Source organism: Apium graveolens, chromosome 3, assembly GCF_009905375.1.
Source record: "Apium graveolens cultivar Ventura chromosome 3, ASM990537v1, whole genome shotgun sequence".
Lineage (NCBI taxonomy): Eukaryota > Viridiplantae > Streptophyta > Magnoliopsida > Apiales > Apiaceae > Apium > Apium graveolens.
In genome coordinates this window covers 267,922,730-267,940,751 of record NC_133649.1, presented here as the reverse complement: position 1 = coordinate 267,940,751, position 18,022 = coordinate 267,922,730, and the positions used below count along the sequence as shown (strand labels likewise).

The window sequence follows — 18,022 nt, the reverse complement described above, 5'->3', positions numbered from 1 at the left end:
GATGTTATATAAACCAAGTAGTAGCTAGTAATAAAAGATGAATTTTCCCTGAGCTGTTTAGAAATATCAAGAGAGAAAATCATCTAGTTTGTACTAGGAAGCATCTGTGATTTAATTTTGAATCACAAATTTTCTGAAATAACACATCTCTGGTGGAACAACAAATCCACCAGAAAAGTTTTTAAGTTCTTTGTGTTCATTTCATTTGTGTTTAAATATATATCTGTCTGCATCAACTTCAAGCAATTCACACACATTTGATCACTCAAACACTTAGTCTTACAAATTGCTCAAAACTTGAAAAAGTTTTGAGATTTACATTCAACCCCCCTTCTGTAAATCTCATTGTTAGTCCACTGGGAATAACAAATAATGACAAAAATAACATTTTTTCGGGACTAAGGGCACATTTGTTAACAAGGGGATGGATAATCACTTTTTTTTTATCTTAAGCATATCAAAAATCCCTAACGAAGTCACTGTAGAAAATGTAGCATGTGTCATTCAGAAAAAACTGATTAGGGCTTGTGTAGCACTAAGGTATCATTTTTTTATAAAATTTATTGAATATTATGTAATTGATTTTTCTTTTATCATATAATATTGTTAAAAATACAAAAATCTTTTGTCAACAACAATATTATTAATTAAAATAGTATGCTTTCATAGAAAATATCAAAAATAATATAATTAACATGTAATTATTATTATTAATATCTATTTTGCATAAAAATAAAATATTCGCAAAGGGAAGGTTCACGGGTTTTTATAAAGAAATTTAAAATATGAACAATAACATTAATTGAAATCATAAAAAATAATTATAAAAAATTTAAAATGATTAAAATTTTAAAAAATTGTAAAAAATATTAATGTTTTAAGTATTTTGCTATTTTACAATTTTCTGATTTTTTTTCAAACATAGAGTGTCAACGAAATTAACCAAAGATGCAATTAGTTGCATCGAGTTTTTTGGTTACATTATTTGCTTCGAGTTATAGAAAAATATATTTTTGCAAAAATATAATGCAACCGAAATAAATTAGATATGTAAGTAGTTTAATGTATAAATTATGTGGAGTTATAACAATTAATTGAATATTAAAAACTTTAAAATTTTATCATTCAGATGATTTTATGTTTTATTTAACAAATGACATTATTCATCCTTATTCAGATTTTTCACTCATTCATAAATTTTAACCGTTCACAGAATATTGTTCAGATTTAACATCAGATTTAACAAATGAGACCTAAATGACAAGAATACCTATTTTCAATATTTTGGCCATTTTTACCAATCAAATACCCATTCCCAAATTGGGTATCTCAAAACAAAAAAATTCATATTTTTTTATGTAAAAATACATTTTTAAAAAAAATCAATAAAAAAAGTTGAAATACTCAATCTGGGAATGGTTATTCGGGTCAATCTGTCTCACAAAGCATATTTCAATTTATTTTTTAAAAAAAAGTTGGTTGAAATACCCCGTCTGAGAATGGGTATTCGAATATATACTCAATCTAAGAAAGCTTATTTCATCAGTATTTTTGGCCACATTTCTCAAATTTGGTATTTTGGTCACCAATTTCAAAAAATGTGGTAATTTTAATTTTAGGGCATCAAAAAGCAAATACAATACTGTGGTGGAAGATAATACAAGGTTGTCGCATACGGAGTCTAAATACGATCAGCATTATCTAAAAGTGTCAAGAACAACACCTTGCCTGGAACAACACCTTGCCTGGAACTACTTAACAAAGTTTCACTTATGATCAGTATACTTAATCCGCAGGCATGCACTTAGGTCTGATTTGTTATTCCTTTAATTGGCTAATTCGGTTTACAAACAGGGGAAAAAAAGGAATCATCATTCAAAAAACGGAAATCATCACTCAAAGAAGCTTGTAAGCAGAGCTTGTCATTTTTAACGTCATTATACTTGGCATCAAGTTTCTGTAGCACTTATCTCAAGCGCATTTTCCTTGAAACAAAAAAAAGCTGTCAGAATTCACTAATTATGATATTATAGGTTTAGAAATCATTATAAACAGATTAGGAATATGCATTACCAAAAGTCCCATAATTATCACGTCCCAACTTGCAAGATGGCCATTAACCATTTTACTCAAAGCTGATGGTTTTAGGAATTTGGAGTGACCCTTAATTCCAAGTCTTACCAGACCTAAATCTATAATGCATTGATCCGACATAAAAAAAAAAGATAGACCACTGGAGTGCTATGACCTTGTGAACCTCTTCCACTGGTCTATGGAGGGCCAAGAGAACTCAGTCATGATATTCTTTGGATATTAATGCGTTGAAAATCAGAAACGCCACTAATAACTATTGAAATCTAAGGGATAATAGCTATACCCCAAAGATTTCCAAATATTAAAATTTTTAAAACAGTAGAAAGGGCTGTTAAGTTTGTATCATTGGATAGGTGACTGAATCTTGAGTCAAAGTAAACTCAGGTTTATGTCCAACTCTTAAAAACAACAGTATATTGTAGTCTGTACACGTTGGGCAGAAAAAGTTGGAAAATGGAAAGATTGAGACTTGTTTTAGTCATGTTCTTGACGCAATTTTCTAAAATTAATTGTTGGAGGTTGATCATTGATACGAGGACTTAAATTTTCATATTTGGATATATAAGTCATTTTTTTAGTGTAATTCATATAAAAATCGAGGTGAAGTTAGTAACTTGAAATGGGTTATGTGGGTTTGTCCCACATTAATAAGGTAATTAATAAGGTAAAGTATAGAACCATGTGCAAGAATAGTTTACAACTACTAAGACATGTGGGTGTGCATGGTGCTATTGTGTGCCTCGCATGCGCACACCCGCGACCCGCGACCCGCGCGCCGCAGCCGCCTCGCCTCGCCTCGGGTCGAAGGGAGATTTGGGCGAATGTCTTGCGTAGGCGAGAAATTTTATTGCTTGTTTAATTAAAATATTTACTGACTTATTAGATTGTTTTCAGAAATTATAAACTCTGATTTGCTGGAATACTGATCAAGATTTGTCGAGTCTGTCAGATCCTGACTCTGGTTAGGATTTGCCGAAGCTGATAAATCATGATTTCTGGTCAGGATTTGCCGAGGCAAATACTGATGGGCTGAATCAGGATTTGATGGGGTAAATACTGATGGGCTGACTGTTACGTTTCTTTCTGTTAAATACATCTTAAGTCAAAATATTAATTTTAATTAATGAATATCTTCAATTACGTTTCATTTTGTATTATATACAAAACTAAACGTTTGGAAGAAATATACAGATATCAAAGACTTGTGAAACCCTAACTGCAACTCTCTCTTTTTCTCTCCTCCATAACATACATGATTATAACATAGGTTTTCTGGGAGAACTGAGGTAAGGGTCGTTGTTGAGCATTACGTGACTGAGGATGCATTGCTCTGTGTTGTATCCTGGAAGTGATATTGCTGGCAACCCAACACAGCGTAAGTGGGGCAATAATCTCTTCAAGAACAGTCTGGTCTTCTCGAAGGCTAGGCGCCTCTGTTCATAGTTTTTTCAGATTACAGATTTGATAAAACTTCTGTTAGAGCTAAGTGTTCTATTCTCTCTTTTTCAATTCAATTACTGATCTTATCTCTTATCTTGCCCCAGCGTAAGTGGGGCAATAATCTCTTCAAGAACAGTCTGGTGTTCTCGAAGGCTAGGCGCCTCTGTTCATAGTTCTTTCAGATTACAGATTTGATAAAACTTCTGTTAGAGCTAAGTGTTCTATTCTCTCTTTTTCAATTCAATTACTGATCTTATCTTGTTGTTTTAACTTCGTATTTTGTTTCATTCTTTGGTTTAATTGCGTGTTCTTGCTTAATCTCGATTATATAACTGTCACATTGTTACGCGTAGTATTAAATAATTACCCAACAATCTTGAAGAGATTTTCTGTGTTATATTGTTTTTAGCAAGATGGTTAAGGAAACTGCTGATGTTCCTAAGTCTGTTGAGACTGTATCTAGTTCTGGTGGTACTGCTACCATTGATTGGACTACGTAGCGTTTTCCCCAACCTATTGATTTATCGGGTATGCCTGATAAATTCAGTGGTGGAGCTTCTTTTTTCTCAAATGAAGCTCTGGTTAACGGTTAAGGGTCTATGATCAGTGATACAGTATGATCCTCCTGTGTTGGATCAAGAGAAGGTTGAATCTTTTAAGGCTTATGCTTTATGGGCTGAGAAGGATGGAAAATTTATGACTGAACAGGTTCATGAGTTTGAGATGTTGGTTCATGCTTTGGGTGAGTCTGGTATGGTCTTTCCTGAGAAGTTTCGGGTTATGTCGGTGATTGAAAAGCTCCCTAAGTCTTGGGAGGAGTTTGCTCTCTCCCTAAAAAGACATAAAGGAGAGATCATTTGGACTACCTTGATGTTGGACATCTCAGTGCACGAGCAGCACAATCCAAACAAGGACATGTGATGCCTGCTGACCATGAGCTCGAAGGTGAATGTAGTGACTGTAGGACAGAAAAGAAGGATAATCACTAAGAAGGCTAATACTAAACTTGACAAGAACAAGGCTAAAAACCAAAGGCAAACAAACCATGTTGGTCTTATGGACAACTTAGTAAGAAAGCTAAGAAAGCTGGAGTGGTAGCTCAAACAAATACTGTACTTGGACTTTGAACCACGATGGGCCTGTATCTAACATGGTCGTTGGTGAGGTTGTTGCCTCCGGAACCGATGACGGGTATGTTACTTACAACCTTGTACTACTTTCCACTTATCTGTCACATGAGTGGTTGATCAATACTGGAGATAATGTGCATATTTGTGCTGATATTAATTTGCTTTTATCTTATCAACAGAGTCATGGAGTGACGGTGACGATGTGGAATGCTAGTGCTGCAAAAGTGCTTGGAATAGGAAACGTAGACCTGAAGTTTGCTTCTGGGCGGATTCTATCTCTCACTCGAGTGCATCATGTTCCCTCTATTCGTAGAAATATAATAAGTGGAAGTTGTCTAGTTAAAAACAACTTTGAAGTGTAATAAAGTAGTTATTACTAATACTGGTACATTTTTTAGCAAGGGTTACTTGTCTGATAGTTGGTTTTTGATAAATGTTGAACTTGTTTTGGGTGATTTTATTAATGATAGTGTTGCACCTTCTGTTAATTGTATTGAATCATCTGATTTGTGGCACTTATGACTTGGTCATTTAAATTTTGGTGCTTTAAAAGATATGATGAATTTAGAGTTAATTCCAAAGCATGCCATTGTTAAGAAATCTAAGTGTCAAGTGTGTGTAACTGCTAAACAAACAAGGAAACCTTTTCATAAATGTTGTTAGGAATTCAGACTTGTTAGATTTAGTTCACTCGGACATATGTGAATTTGGTGGTGTGTTGACTAAGGATCATTCTACATATTTCATTACTTTTATAGATGATTATAGTAGATATTGTTATGTTTATTTGCTTAAACATATGGATGAAGCACTAGATAAATCCATTATGTTTTAAAATGAAGCTGAAATACAAACTGGCAAAGTACTTAACGTTTGAGGTCTGATAGAGGTGATAAGTATACGAGTACCTTGTTTAATGAATTTTGTGCAAACAATGGTATAGTTCATGAGGTTACTCCACCTATAAACACCTGAGTCTAATGGGGTGGCAGAGCGAAAGAACAGAACTTTTAAAGATATGATTAACCGTATGTTGATTAATTTTGGGTTGCCTAAGTACATGTGAGGAGAGACTCTAAATACGGCTTGCCATATTCTGAATAGAGTCCCTCTGAAACATATGGACAAGACACCTTATGAATTATGGAGAAAGCGTAAGACAAATTTGAGTTATATTCGTGTGTGGGGATGCCTTGCTAAGATGCTTGTCCCTGAACACAAGAGAAAGAAACTAGGTCTGAAAACTGTTAATTTTATCTTCTGGGCTATTTTGAAACCGCTACAGCTATGAGATTTTTAGTTTTAAAATCTGACATAAATGGGATTGTAGCGAATATGATAGTTGAGTTTCGTGATACAACTTTCTTTGAGGAGGTGTTCCCTATGAAGACTGGTATATCTTTGGGTAATTCTGAGGATGATCCCCATCACACATCGAGTTCTATTCCTGATCATGTGGAAAAGATAACAAATATGGGGCGGATTCTGGTAGTAGCTCTACTCCTAACAAAGTAGAGGAATTTAGAAGGAGTAAGCGTGCAAAGGTAGTCAAGGACTATGGAAGTGATTTTATCACTTACAATGTCGAGGATGAGCCTTTAAATTTCCGTCAAATCATGGATTCTTCAGAATCAAAGGCATTGGAAAGGCGACGTGAGGAGTGAAATTGACTCAATTGTTTCTAACTGGAACATGGGAGTTAGTTGATCTCCCTCCTGGGTGTTCTATTATTGGATATAAATGGATCTTCAAGAGAAAGCTAAACCCTGATGGCTCAATAGATAAGTACAAGGCTAGACTAGTTGCTAAGGGCTTTAGGCAAAGGGAAGATATTGACTATTTTGATACATACTCTCCTGTTGACCAAATGACAACAATCGGAATGGTTATTGCATTGGCTTCCGTACATGGTCTTATCATCCATCAAATGGATCTAAAGACAGCTTTTCTTAAGACAGCTTCTTCATGGTGACCTTGAAGAAGAGATTTATATGGAATCAACCTGAGAGATTTGTTGCTTCTGGTAATGAGAGAAAAGTATGTAGACTAGTCAAGTCCATCCATGGCCTTAAACAAGCACCTATAGACTAGCATAAAAAGTTTGATGAAACTGTTTTAGACTTCGAGTTTTTAGTTAATGAAAGTGACATGTGTGTCTACTATAAGGCAGTGTTGTGAAAAGCACATTAAGCGGCCGAGCGGAAGCGGGGGTATAAGCGCTTCGATTAATGCATAATCGGGTTTTTAAACGTTTAGTATATTTTAGGCGGTCAAAAGTGGTCAAAGCCCGCTTAAGCGGTTTTTTCAGCTATTAAGCAGTTATTTAAAAATATTAAAAAAAGCAAAAAATACTCACAAAAAACGAAATAGGCTTTAACTTATTGACTTTCTAATTCTATTTTTTAGTTCAGAGGCGTGGGAATTGCAAAAGAGGAAAAGAGGCACTAAGGCTTGTCTCCAGGTTAAGTTTGAATCTTTTCGATCTGTATAGCATATTAGCACTAGCAGTTCTTCATTCTCCAGGTTTGTCTCGAATCTTTCTTTATTCAGTTCTTCATTCTTCAATTTCTTTATTCATATAGCATAAAGTATATGTATAGCAATATATTTTAATTTATTAATTTAGACAACTGAACTGAATGATAGTATAGTTTGATTTATAATCGTTTTGAAGTACTTTATACTTTATAGAATCATTGATTATGCTATAGATAGTTGGATACTGAGATGCTCGAATAAATGATACTGAGATAGTTTCAATTAATTTGTAGGAATGGAAACAGGGGGTTCTTCAGCTGCTTCGAATTCAGAGACAATAAGTTCATTAGAGTTAGAGGTTGTTAAGCGAAAATCAGATGATGTTGGGTGGGATTATGGTGAATTAACATTGCCAAACAACTACGATAAAATCAAATGCAAGTTATGTGACAAAGCATTTAGTGGAGGAATATATCGTCTAAAATAACATATAGCTGGTCTTAGAGGTAATGTGAAGGCGTGTCCGAAGTCTACTCCGTTGGATAAATCTAAATGCTTACAAGCCTTGGAGGGATAAAAACAACGAAGACAGGACAAGAAAGAACGTATCGAAGAAGTTAGGGATGATGTTGCAATCAGTAAAGACAGTGATGATGTTGTTGAACTTGACAGTGGAGGCTTTAAACCGATACGGTCACTTGGACCAATAGATCAATTTGCACGGGCGATAGATCCGGATGCATCTTTAAGAAAGACAAGACGGCAAAATATTAATGACGCGCTCTTCAAAAATAGAACCAACGAAGTGCATACTTGGCTATATGGGTGTATGGAGCAGGGATTCCTTTCAATGCAATTAACAATGATGACTTTCATCGATTTTGTGAAGCGGTTGGACAATTTGGTCCAGGATATATCCCACCAAGCCAACACCAATTACGGGAACCACTGCTTAAAAAAGAAGTAGAAAGGACTAAAACAATCTCTGAAAGAACAAGAGGATGAATGGAAAAAATCTGGATGCTTGGTCCGATCGGAAAAGGAGTATTATGAATTTGTGTGTAAATTGTAAGCTAGGCACAAGCTTCCTCTCTTCCATTGAATGTTCAAATGAGGCTCATACGTCCAAGTTTATATATGATTATGTGGATAAGTACATTCAAGAAGTTGGACCAAACAATGTCATCCAAGTGGTGACGGACAATGCATCAAATAATATGGCTGCAGCGAAGCTACTAAGAGATAAAAGGCCACATATATTCTAGACATCATGTGCTACACATACACTCAATCTTATGCTTGAAGCTATAGGTAATTCTGCAGCTTTTTTATCCAGTTTTATGCATATTTTTCCATATTTTTCTCAGTTTATTTCTGCATTTTTTGTGCATTTTTTTATCCATCTTTCAAACTGTATGTGATTCAATTATTTTACATAAACTGTATGTGTCAATTTATGGTCAATCTGTGTCAATTTATGGTTCTTCTGCACTTGATAAAATATTTAGACTTGAAAGTAAATTAAGTAAATGAACTGATAGTATAGAACTTCCGGAACAGCATGAAACTGAGCACATTTTGAAATGCCAGCAAAGCATCATTTTTGTCTTTCTTATTTCAGGTAAAACTCCAAAATTTAAGTTTGTGATTGATAAAGCAAAGGCTTTGACCATCTTTATCTATGCGCATCATAAAACCTTGGCTTTGATGAGAAAGTATACAAATAAAAGAGATATTGTGAGGCCAGGAGTTACACGGTTTGCAAGTTCTTTTCTTACAATGCAGAGTATATTGGAGAAACAAGAAAAACTGAAGTTTATGTTTCTCTCAGAAGAATGGGGTCAGTGCAAGTTCGCAACTAGTGCAAAAGGTGTGGCCTCTTATGCGACCATTGTTAATCAATCATTTTGGACTAATCTTGCAATGTGTTTCAAAAAGATCCGGCATGTATGGCGACTGTTTTGACATGTATTGAAGCATTCTTTCTTGGTGATTTTCATGTCCAGCACTTGGTTTCTAATATTGAGTTGCTGAAATATAAAGGAATGGAAGGAATGTTTGGAAAAAAAATAGCCAAAATGGGCAGAATGGCTAATAATGATACTTTTGACGTTGGTAAGTAAATATCTAGTTGCTGCCTGTGAATTTCCAAATTTGTATCTCATTCACTCTTTGACTGTATTTTATTTTTTCTGTTTTAGTTGGATGGTGGTCCAATTATGGTGCCGAAACTCCAAATTTAAAAATGATGGACATGAAGATACTTTCATTAACCTCAAGTTCTTCGGGGTGTGAAAGAAATTGGAGTACATTTGAGGGAGTAAGTTGGTTGATATAGCAAAACTAATTGTTGTAGAGTTATCTAAAAATTACAACTTATAACTATAAGTATTTAATTATTGTGTCCCTTATATTTTTTCCACAAATTCATACCAAAAAGAGGAATAGATTGGATGCTGTGAGAATGAGCCATCTTGTATATGTTCAGTTCAATTCAAAACTTTTCAACAAGAAGAAGAAAATGAAAGAAAAATATGATGTATTACTTGCTAATGATGCTAGTATGGCTCAAGGCTGGATAGTTGACGGGGGTGATAATGATGAAGAACATTCCTTGGATTCAGACATCACAATTAAGGAGCTTGGTGATGCAACTAGGAGGACTGTTCGGGAACTTGATGAGGAAGACTTTCAATCAGATGAAGTGAATAACAATGAAAATCTTATGTTTGATTTCGATGATGCTGATCAACAAGGCTGGTGAAACAAAGCAGTGCTTCTTAAAAAAACTTGTAATTTGATAATTCTAAATGTTCATCTTTCTCTTTCCTAAGTTGATTATGACTTTGTTAATAAGCAAGTTATTGTGCTAATAAGTAGATATTATCTCTTTTAAAAAAAATATTTTATATTTAATTTAATTATATATATATAAATATTAAAAAATATATATATATATATATATAAAATCCGATTAGTTATCCGCTTTTTAAACCGCTTAAGCGTCCGTTTTAGCGCTTAAGCGTTAGAAGGTGATGTCGCCGCTTAGGTCCGACTTGCGCTTTTCACAACACTGCTAGAAGGTTAGAGGTAATGATTATGTGATTGTGTACTTGTATGTAGATGATATTTTTGTTATTTGCAACCAATATAGAGATTATTAACGAGACAAAGACTTTCTTGAAGAAGCACTTTGAAATAAAGGATATGGGCTGAGGCTAGTTTGATTTTTGGGATCAAGTTGACTCAGTCAACTGATGGAATAACATTGTCACAATCTCATTATATAGAGAAATCTATACTTGAGAAGTACGTTTATTCAAATTATAGGATCGTTAGTACACCATATAATTCAAAAGTTGTCATAGTCAAGAATAGTTCAGGAGTTCCTGTGTCTCAATTAAGGTATTCTCAGATTATTGGGAGTTTGCAATATCTTGCTAATGGGACTAGACCAGATATTTCTTATTTTGTGTTTAAGTTAGCTAGATATACAAGTTGTCCAAACAAGACTCATTGGGAGGCAATGGATAGAGTTCTTAAATATCTCAAGGGAACTATTTCCCTTGGCTTGTATTACCGGAGATTTCCGGGGTACTCGAAGGGTAGAGTGATGCAAGTTGGATAGCTAAGAAATCCAGTTCCAATGGAGTGACTGAATATGTGTTTATCCTTGTGGGTGGAACAGTGTCCTGGAAGACTTCTAGACAGACTTTGATCACTCGGTCTACTTTTGAGGCTGAGCTGTGTGCACTTGATGCCACGGGGACGGAGGCTGAATGGCTGCATGGGCTTATGTCTATGTTACTTGTAGTAAACAAACCGCTTCCTGCCATTTCTGTTCATTGTGATAATCGTACAACTATCGACAAGATCAGAAGTGTGAAATATAATGTTAAGACAAAAAGACACATCCAAGTTAGACTGAAGTCTATAAGGGGTCTTGTGTCTGATAGGGTTATTGTTATAGAGTTTATAGGAACTCAAGATAATATAGCTGATCCGCTGACTAAAGGGCTTGAGCATGCTGTAGTCCTTAAGTCGAAGTTGGAGATGGGACTGGTAACCCATCATAATTCATCAACAGCGGGAACCCAATACACTTGAGAGGAGATCCCTCGAAGTGTATTCAATGTGGTAATAACAAGTTGTAAGGATGAATTGGTAGTACCTCTACCATATACATTTAGATACTTATGTATCTAAGTCTATCCCCGGAAACCTTAAGAGGTACTTGAACTGCTAGTCAGCAAGAGTTTTAATAAATTCTGATGGACCAAATACTGTGTCAGGATTTATAAACTCTGAATGGGGTCAAGTTGTAAGACGAGATGTTGGCAGTACACCTTTAGAGATGCCCAGCTAAGCGAATGCAATTGTGAGGTCGCAATTAGAGGAAAAGGTTATTCCTTGAAGCATTCGACGAACAAGATCGAGACACGACCATAACGTCTCAAAGTCGTAGATCCGCACCATACCCTTTTGACTTACACGAAACGGATAGAGATTCAAGGTGAAACATTCCATCTATATCCGGTAGCCATCGAAGTAGGGGACTTAGGAGGGTTCAAACTCGGAAGGGTACCGACTCTGAAAAGCAAGTCATGATAAAATCTGTATGGATTTGTGCGGGATTATTAGAAAATGGAAAATTTGAGGCTTGTTTTAGACATGTTCTTGATGCAATTTCCTAAAACTAATTATTGGAGGTTGATCTTTGATATAAGGACTTTCATGTTTGGATCTAAGTCATTTTTTTAGTGTAATCCATATAAAAATTGAGATGAAGTTAGTAGGTTGAAATGGGTTGTGTGGGTTTGTCCCACATTGATAAGGTAAAGAGGGGTTGTGTGCTTTAAATAGTAACATGTGCAAGAGTAGTTTACAACTACTAAAACATGTGGGTGTGCATGGTGTTATTGTGTGCCTCGCGTGCATACACACACGCGCGCCGCCGCCTGGATCAGGATTTGCTGGGTTAAATACTGATGGGCTGACCGTGTACGTTTCTGATTCTGAGATATATTCTATTAAATGTATATTAAGTCAGAATATTTATTTTAATTAATAAATATCTCCAGTTACATTTAATTTTGTATTATTTACAAAACTAAACGTTTGGAAGAAATATACAGATATCACAGACTTGTGAAACCCTGGCGGAACTGAGGTACGGGTCGCTGTTGAGCATTACGTGATTGTGGACGCATTATTCTGTGTTGTTGTATCTTGAAAGTGATATTGATGCAACCCAACACAGCGTAAGTGGGGCAATAATCTCTTCAAGAACAGTCTGGTCTTCTCGAAGGCTAGGCGTCTCAGCTGTTCATAATTCTTTCAGATTACAGATTTGATAAAGCTTCTGTTAAAGTTAAGTAATCTATTATCTCTTTGTCAATTCAGTTACTGATCATATCTTATTGTTTTGCCTTCGTGTTTATTTTGGTAGATAAATGGTGCACGTAAGATTTGACAGATTAACACAAGTAAATATTGTAATTATGATAATAGTGGCTTTACCCCAGATTTGGTGCAGCTTCATCACTAGCTGCGTGACAGATCTTCTTTCTGCAGAATTAGAGAAACCTATATTTACAGCTTCTTGAATTGCAAATAGAAATTCTCTCCTTGCTTTTGCTGAGAGAGCAAGGTAATTTGGTCCATGAAGAGCACTCAAGTCCACAACCTGAAGCACAAGCATTTATTCAGACCAAATATAATTAATGAGTTACAACTTACAAAAGAACAAGAGCGATAACATGTTAGCTGGTCATAATAAAAATCATTTTCATAACCTGTTGCAACCAAGGAATCATCGAATTAATAAATCTTTGCTCCAAGAAGTATGTTGCTAAAGTTCTAAGTACATCATTCGCCGTCTTTTCTGATAATTCTTCCAGTACAGGACCAGTTTTTTCAAGAAGTTCAATAAGAACAAGATCATCACCGGATCGGAGAGCTTCTGTGTATGCAGCGTCAAGGTCACCTTTCGAAAGATGACCTATTACAAGTGTCCATGGGCTATCTTTAGCTTCTGATGAATAATATCTAGCATTAGAAGTAACGGCAGAACCAAGATTTTTTGTTTGATTGCCACCGACTCCATGCCTAGAGCTTTTATGAATGCCTTCCGCAACAGAATTTCTACTTTCTGTCCATATGGAAACTCCTTGTTCAGCAGAACTTCTTAATTTGCTTCTGCTAGATGTTTTCTCCTCACAGAACTCGTTACCCCTTTTGGGAAATGGGGGCTGTCTATTACATATTTCAACTGACGGCCTAGGAGTGCATACAGAAAGCCTAGGAGAAGCAAGAGTGGTGCTTCTCTTCGAAAGTTTGAAAGTAGATTGCTCAAAGCATCTCCCACCATTTAGTTGTGACATTTTACCAACTACATCTTCCAGAACTGATACCTTCATATGTATCAGGGACAAGCTTTCTGCGGTGTTGATGGTAAACATCTGAAATATCAATGTACTAAAATGCCATGAGAGAAGAACTCAATCTTAAATCAGGTAGAGATAAGAGGTAGTTTTACATTTCTGTGCCATTCTTATTTTTATTAATTTTGAGGGATAAGCATTAAAAGATTCAAGTCTAGGAAAATATGTCAAACAAAAGATAAGGCAAATATCAGTTGAGATCTGGGCTAGTTTATCTTGAGAAAAGAACAAGTGACACATCATCTTTACAAATGAAAAGGCATAAACCAAAAAAATGTAGCTTACTACTTTAGAAGCCTAACTGAGAGCATGTAAGACGCACTACATCCATCATAAATTAGTTTACGCACAAGGTGAAAAAGTTCAGATATCGGTCGAGATTGGAAACTTACATATCTAAGCAAATATACAACTTCTAACACAGAGACCTTATATCTAATCTTATCATGACATGATATGTAATCTGTTTGCAATTGAAGGTTAGGCAAAAATTGCATCTGTATAAGTAGAGAAGAAAATATAGTTCTATTCTGATCACATGAAAATATCAAGGGAGTGGAAAATTTACCTTTAACATATCTAACAATTCTGATTGTTTGTTTTCAATCTCCAACAGATGTTTCCGTACCATTATCATATCATTTGCTGTTTGCAAGCAACAGGTGCCTATGGTTTGCGAGCTTGACATGGTTACTATTGAGTCCAGACTTCCCCGATTTTGTGTTTTTACAAAACAAGTTTGTTGATCTGCACTGACTTCTTCATTTGAGAAATGCTTACCTATTCCTGTTTCCATTACTACTGGCTCCCTCAGAAGACTATTATGAAAATTTGGTACCAGCTTAGTTTTAAACTTGTCAGTGACAACAATAGACACTGATGAAGTTTCTTGTTTGTCATCCACCGGCACATACTCAAACCCGTTATATTGGGAACTAGAAATATCATTGCTAGCCATTTCAAATGTCTTAGTGACGGAACTTCCTTCAGATTCTTCATTGCGAGTATCTGCTAAATTAGAAATATGATTTTTAGGAACTGCAATTTCTACTTGCCAAGTTGAAATTTCCTTGGTCTTTTGCGCAACTTTTCGTGAAGAGAGAGGACTCCTTTTCTTAACAGAATCACATCCACCTTTTGTAGAAGTTACAGCCTTTGACGTAGACTCCCCGGTACTACTAATATCTCCATAGCCACCTCCAGAAAAAGTTTCTGTGAATACATTTTCACCATATGATAATGACGGAGTTAACAACAATTCGTAGATAAAGGGAGTTTTGAGCATATATCTGTATATTTTTCATAACAAAAAAGTAATCTTCACCCTATGTAATAAGTTGCAAAGAAGTAATACAAATATATATTGTAGTTGTTCGCTCCATTTACAAGTAGTCCGCAGTAGAAATACTAGCATATCCAAAATAAAAAACATGCAATAGATATGAGTATGATTTTATAAGTGGCCAATATGCAAAAAAATTAAGAACATGACTAGTAAAACTCATCAAGTTTGCGACGTAAGAACATGACTAGTAAAACTCATCAAGTTTGCGACGTAAGACTACTTGAAGAGATCTCCCTAATTGTTTAACTGTCCAATCTATTCAATGTCTGGAGAGATCTCCTTAATAATTCTGAAACTTGTGAGTTATATCATGAAATTTCGTTAATGTTTGATGCCCTGGTATTGGAATGCATATATATGAAATGTGTACACTTATTTTAAGCAATGATATGACAGTAGAATTATTGATGAAGGCGATGTATTAACAAACAAATTAGGCAAAAACTGATTATTTTCTCATGTAAACAATAACAGATGTGATTAGCATAGGTAATAGGACAAGCCCCTTGGTTTTTAATTATGCTTATTTTGACAAATTTACAGGGTATTAATCTCCACAGTCCACACCTTTTAAAGATGATCCTGTATCTGAACATGCAGGTGTATCAGAACCTACTAAACTTCTCCAGAGATGCAAGGCATGAAGCACTGTATCCCTAACTGGTTTGACCTGCATAAGGTAATAAATAGAGTGTAGTAGCTCCAACTTGGCGAGTGCAGCACATTTCATATTTGCATGTACATTTAAATACCAAAAACTGACCTTGTCAAAGCGACATGATTCAAGAGAGCAAATACAAGATGCCCTGAGAGAACTAAAATCAGATCCTCCACTTGAAGCTATTTCTCCTAAGGCTGCAGAGGCCGCTTTACGTGTAACCCAATCACTGCTCTTGAGAGCTTCTTGAATGCTAGTCATTGCGGCATATAAAGAGTTTGGTGTTGATGCACCCCCTGCCTGAAATAATTAATGGAAGACTTCAAGCTTTACATGTTGCATCAAGCATATATATAAACATATCAGTAATGATTGGCTCATTCTTATTTCCCGTTAACTGTTCAATTGTAAGTTAAAAGTCGAACTGCGGGAGTACTATCACATTAATCCTACTTGTAAAAAATAAAACATGAGAAATACGTGGAAATTACGATTTAGTTCCATATATACGTAAGTTTTGAGTAACTAAGTGATTGCTATCTTGCAACTAGTATTTTATATATCTTTCCTAGTTCACATGAGAAGGAGGATATACATAGGTAGTAGCTAGCATTAATATATGATTGAACTTAAATGTAATATGGAAATGAGGATAAAAAGTAGGAAGGTGAGTAGTGAGACGTAATTGGAAGAAACGAACCTGAATAATAGTTGAATTCAACTGAATAACAGCTGGTTTAGCCAAGAAGTGGGGATTCTTAAGAAACTTAACAGTCCTAATCAACATTCGATGCAAAATAGTGATAGGAGGATAAGAAGTGTTATGAATAACCCGAGCCAAACACAACGCAGAACCAGACTGCAGCTGCTTATTCTGTTCCCCCAAAATTTCAAAAAGAGGCTTAACAAGAGCAACAAACACTCCCTCAGCATCACAGCTCTCAATTCCTCCCAATTTAACAGCCAAAACACCCATAGTCTCCACACACGCATCTCTCACAACCGAATCAGGATCCTTGAGACGCTTCACAACGCCAACCACAATTTTGCCTAAATGCGAACTAACCTGAACCTCATGAAAACTAGCTAAAACGCCTATAAGCCTAATACATTCCCTACGAACAGCGGTCTTATGAGCACAATCAACGTCTAAAATGCAATACAAAAAAGGAGTCACCTCATCAGGCGAAAGATGCTGAATAGTTTTCTCAAGCTCATCGATTCCAATTTGGAAAGTATCGCGATCTGCGAGCTTATTTAAAGCAACAACTACGCGATGCTTGAGCTCAAAAATCATTTGTTGTGGATTACTAGTACCAGTCCTGCAAATTGCTCTACTTTTCAAATGTGACTTCATCATTAGGTTTATGTTTACTAGTCACTAATCAACCCTTCCATCAACAAATAGCATTCCTGTATTTTAAACAAACACATAACACCATTAAAATTAACTTCAAATATGACCTATAATTGTTATAACTTATAACCATGTATGTGTGTGTTTGTGAGAAAGCAATAGAATAACAAGCTTTGTTTGTGGTGAGTTGAAAATACAAGCAGGTTAAGAGTAAAACGGGAACGAATCTCGTAACTACGCAAAAAGGAAAAGTTGAAGCGCTCATCTATACAATCGTAACCGTTAAATTTACTTGAGTCAGTATAGAAAATTATATTTCTCAGTATTTGAATTTTTCATTAAATTACTAATTATTATTTATTTATTTTTGGACCAGTACGGTTAAAGTAGTAGCAGTATTTATTTCAAAATGTAAGGCTCTTTTAGTTTTCGCGCTTACACCCTTGAATTCTAGTGGACCTCACCCGTTTTATGCCTTCTAAGTTCAGATGGCCCACCCAGTTCCGAGGAATAAGGGATCACGAGATAAGACTGACCCTGTTTGGTCAATTTTTGTTCTCTTTATTTTCTGTTTTCGTTCATTTTTTTGGACAAAAATATATAGATTCCATAAGTTGAATTCAAAAAAATAAAAGACGGGAGGGAAGTATCCGGAGCATGTATAACGCGGATCTTAAAAATTGTGATTATTCTTGTATTACGAAATTTAAAAAAAAAAAATTAAAATTGACAGTGTGCTAGTATTGTAAATGAAAAAATAAATTTTCGTGAAACTAGACTCGATTCATTTCTTACGGGAATCTGAAATTGAACATGAAAATGTGATTGGTAAATAACAGAGCTTGAGCCGAGTTTTACACCTACTCGATTCAAACTTCGTCCATTTTGCTTCGGATCGGCTCGAACTCATAAAATTCGGTTTAGTTAGCTTAACTCAGTATAAAATATTATTTACTATAACCGTAAAAAAATCAACAAGAAACTTAAATTACAATTTATTTTAATTATGGGTGATGGTCAAATTATACTATTTTTTTATATTTGGTGTACAAATGTATTTCTGAAATTTTTGGCCAA

General features: G+C 35.2%; 1 protein-coding gene and 1 pseudogene across 5 annotated transcripts; one reads left to right on the top strand and one right to left on the bottom strand.

The window, feature by feature from the left end:
• Positions 1–1,608: 1,608 nt before the first annotated feature.
• LOC141713298 (TORTIFOLIA1-like protein 2) lies at positions 1,609–17,267 on the bottom strand. 5 transcript variants are annotated; one of them, XM_074516644.1, is made up of 7 exons: positions 17,181–17,267; positions 16,289–17,001; positions 15,498–15,888; positions 14,154–14,797; positions 12,938–13,603; positions 12,663–12,828; positions 12,311–12,464 (listed from the first exon to the last, which is right to left on the bottom strand). In XM_074516644.1, exons 2-7 carry the CDS (start codon positions 16,946–16,948, stop codon positions 12,352–12,354), a joined length of 2,640 nt encoding a protein of 879 aa, XP_074372745.1. In that variant the 5' UTR covers positions 16,949–17,001; positions 17,181–17,267; the 3' UTR covers positions 12,311–12,351. The 5 variants fall into 5 exon arrangements, with proteins under 5 accessions (XP_074372747.1, XP_074372745.1, XP_074372748.1 ...); XM_074516647.1 differs by lacking the exon at positions 17,181–17,267 and having other exon boundaries at positions 14,154–14,593; positions 14,720–14,797; positions 16,289–17,172; XM_074516645.1 differs by lacking the exon at positions 17,181–17,267 and having other exon boundaries at positions 12,312–12,464; positions 15,498–15,600; positions 15,694–15,888; positions 16,289–17,172.
• LOC141711204 (uncharacterized) lies at positions 4,685–9,906 on the top strand (annotated as a pseudogene).
• Positions 17,268–18,022: the final 755 nt, after the last annotated feature.

What these genes read in the sequence shown, in the direction of transcription:
- LOC141713298 (XM_074516644.1), bottom strand. Translation starts at nt 16,948, where the DNA reads ATGATGAAGTCACATTTGAAAAGTAGAGCAATTTGCAGGACTGGTACT. An exon ending in AATTGTTAGATATGTTAAAG is followed by an intron (nt 13,604 to 14,153) that starts GTAAATTTTCCA and finishes TTGATATTTCAG; the next exon opens with ATGTTTACCATCAACACCGC. An exon ending in TGATTCCTTGGTTGCAACAG is followed by an intron (nt 12,829 to 12,937) that starts GTTATGAAAATG and finishes CTTGTGCTTCAG; the next exon opens with GTTGTGGACTTGAGTGCTCT.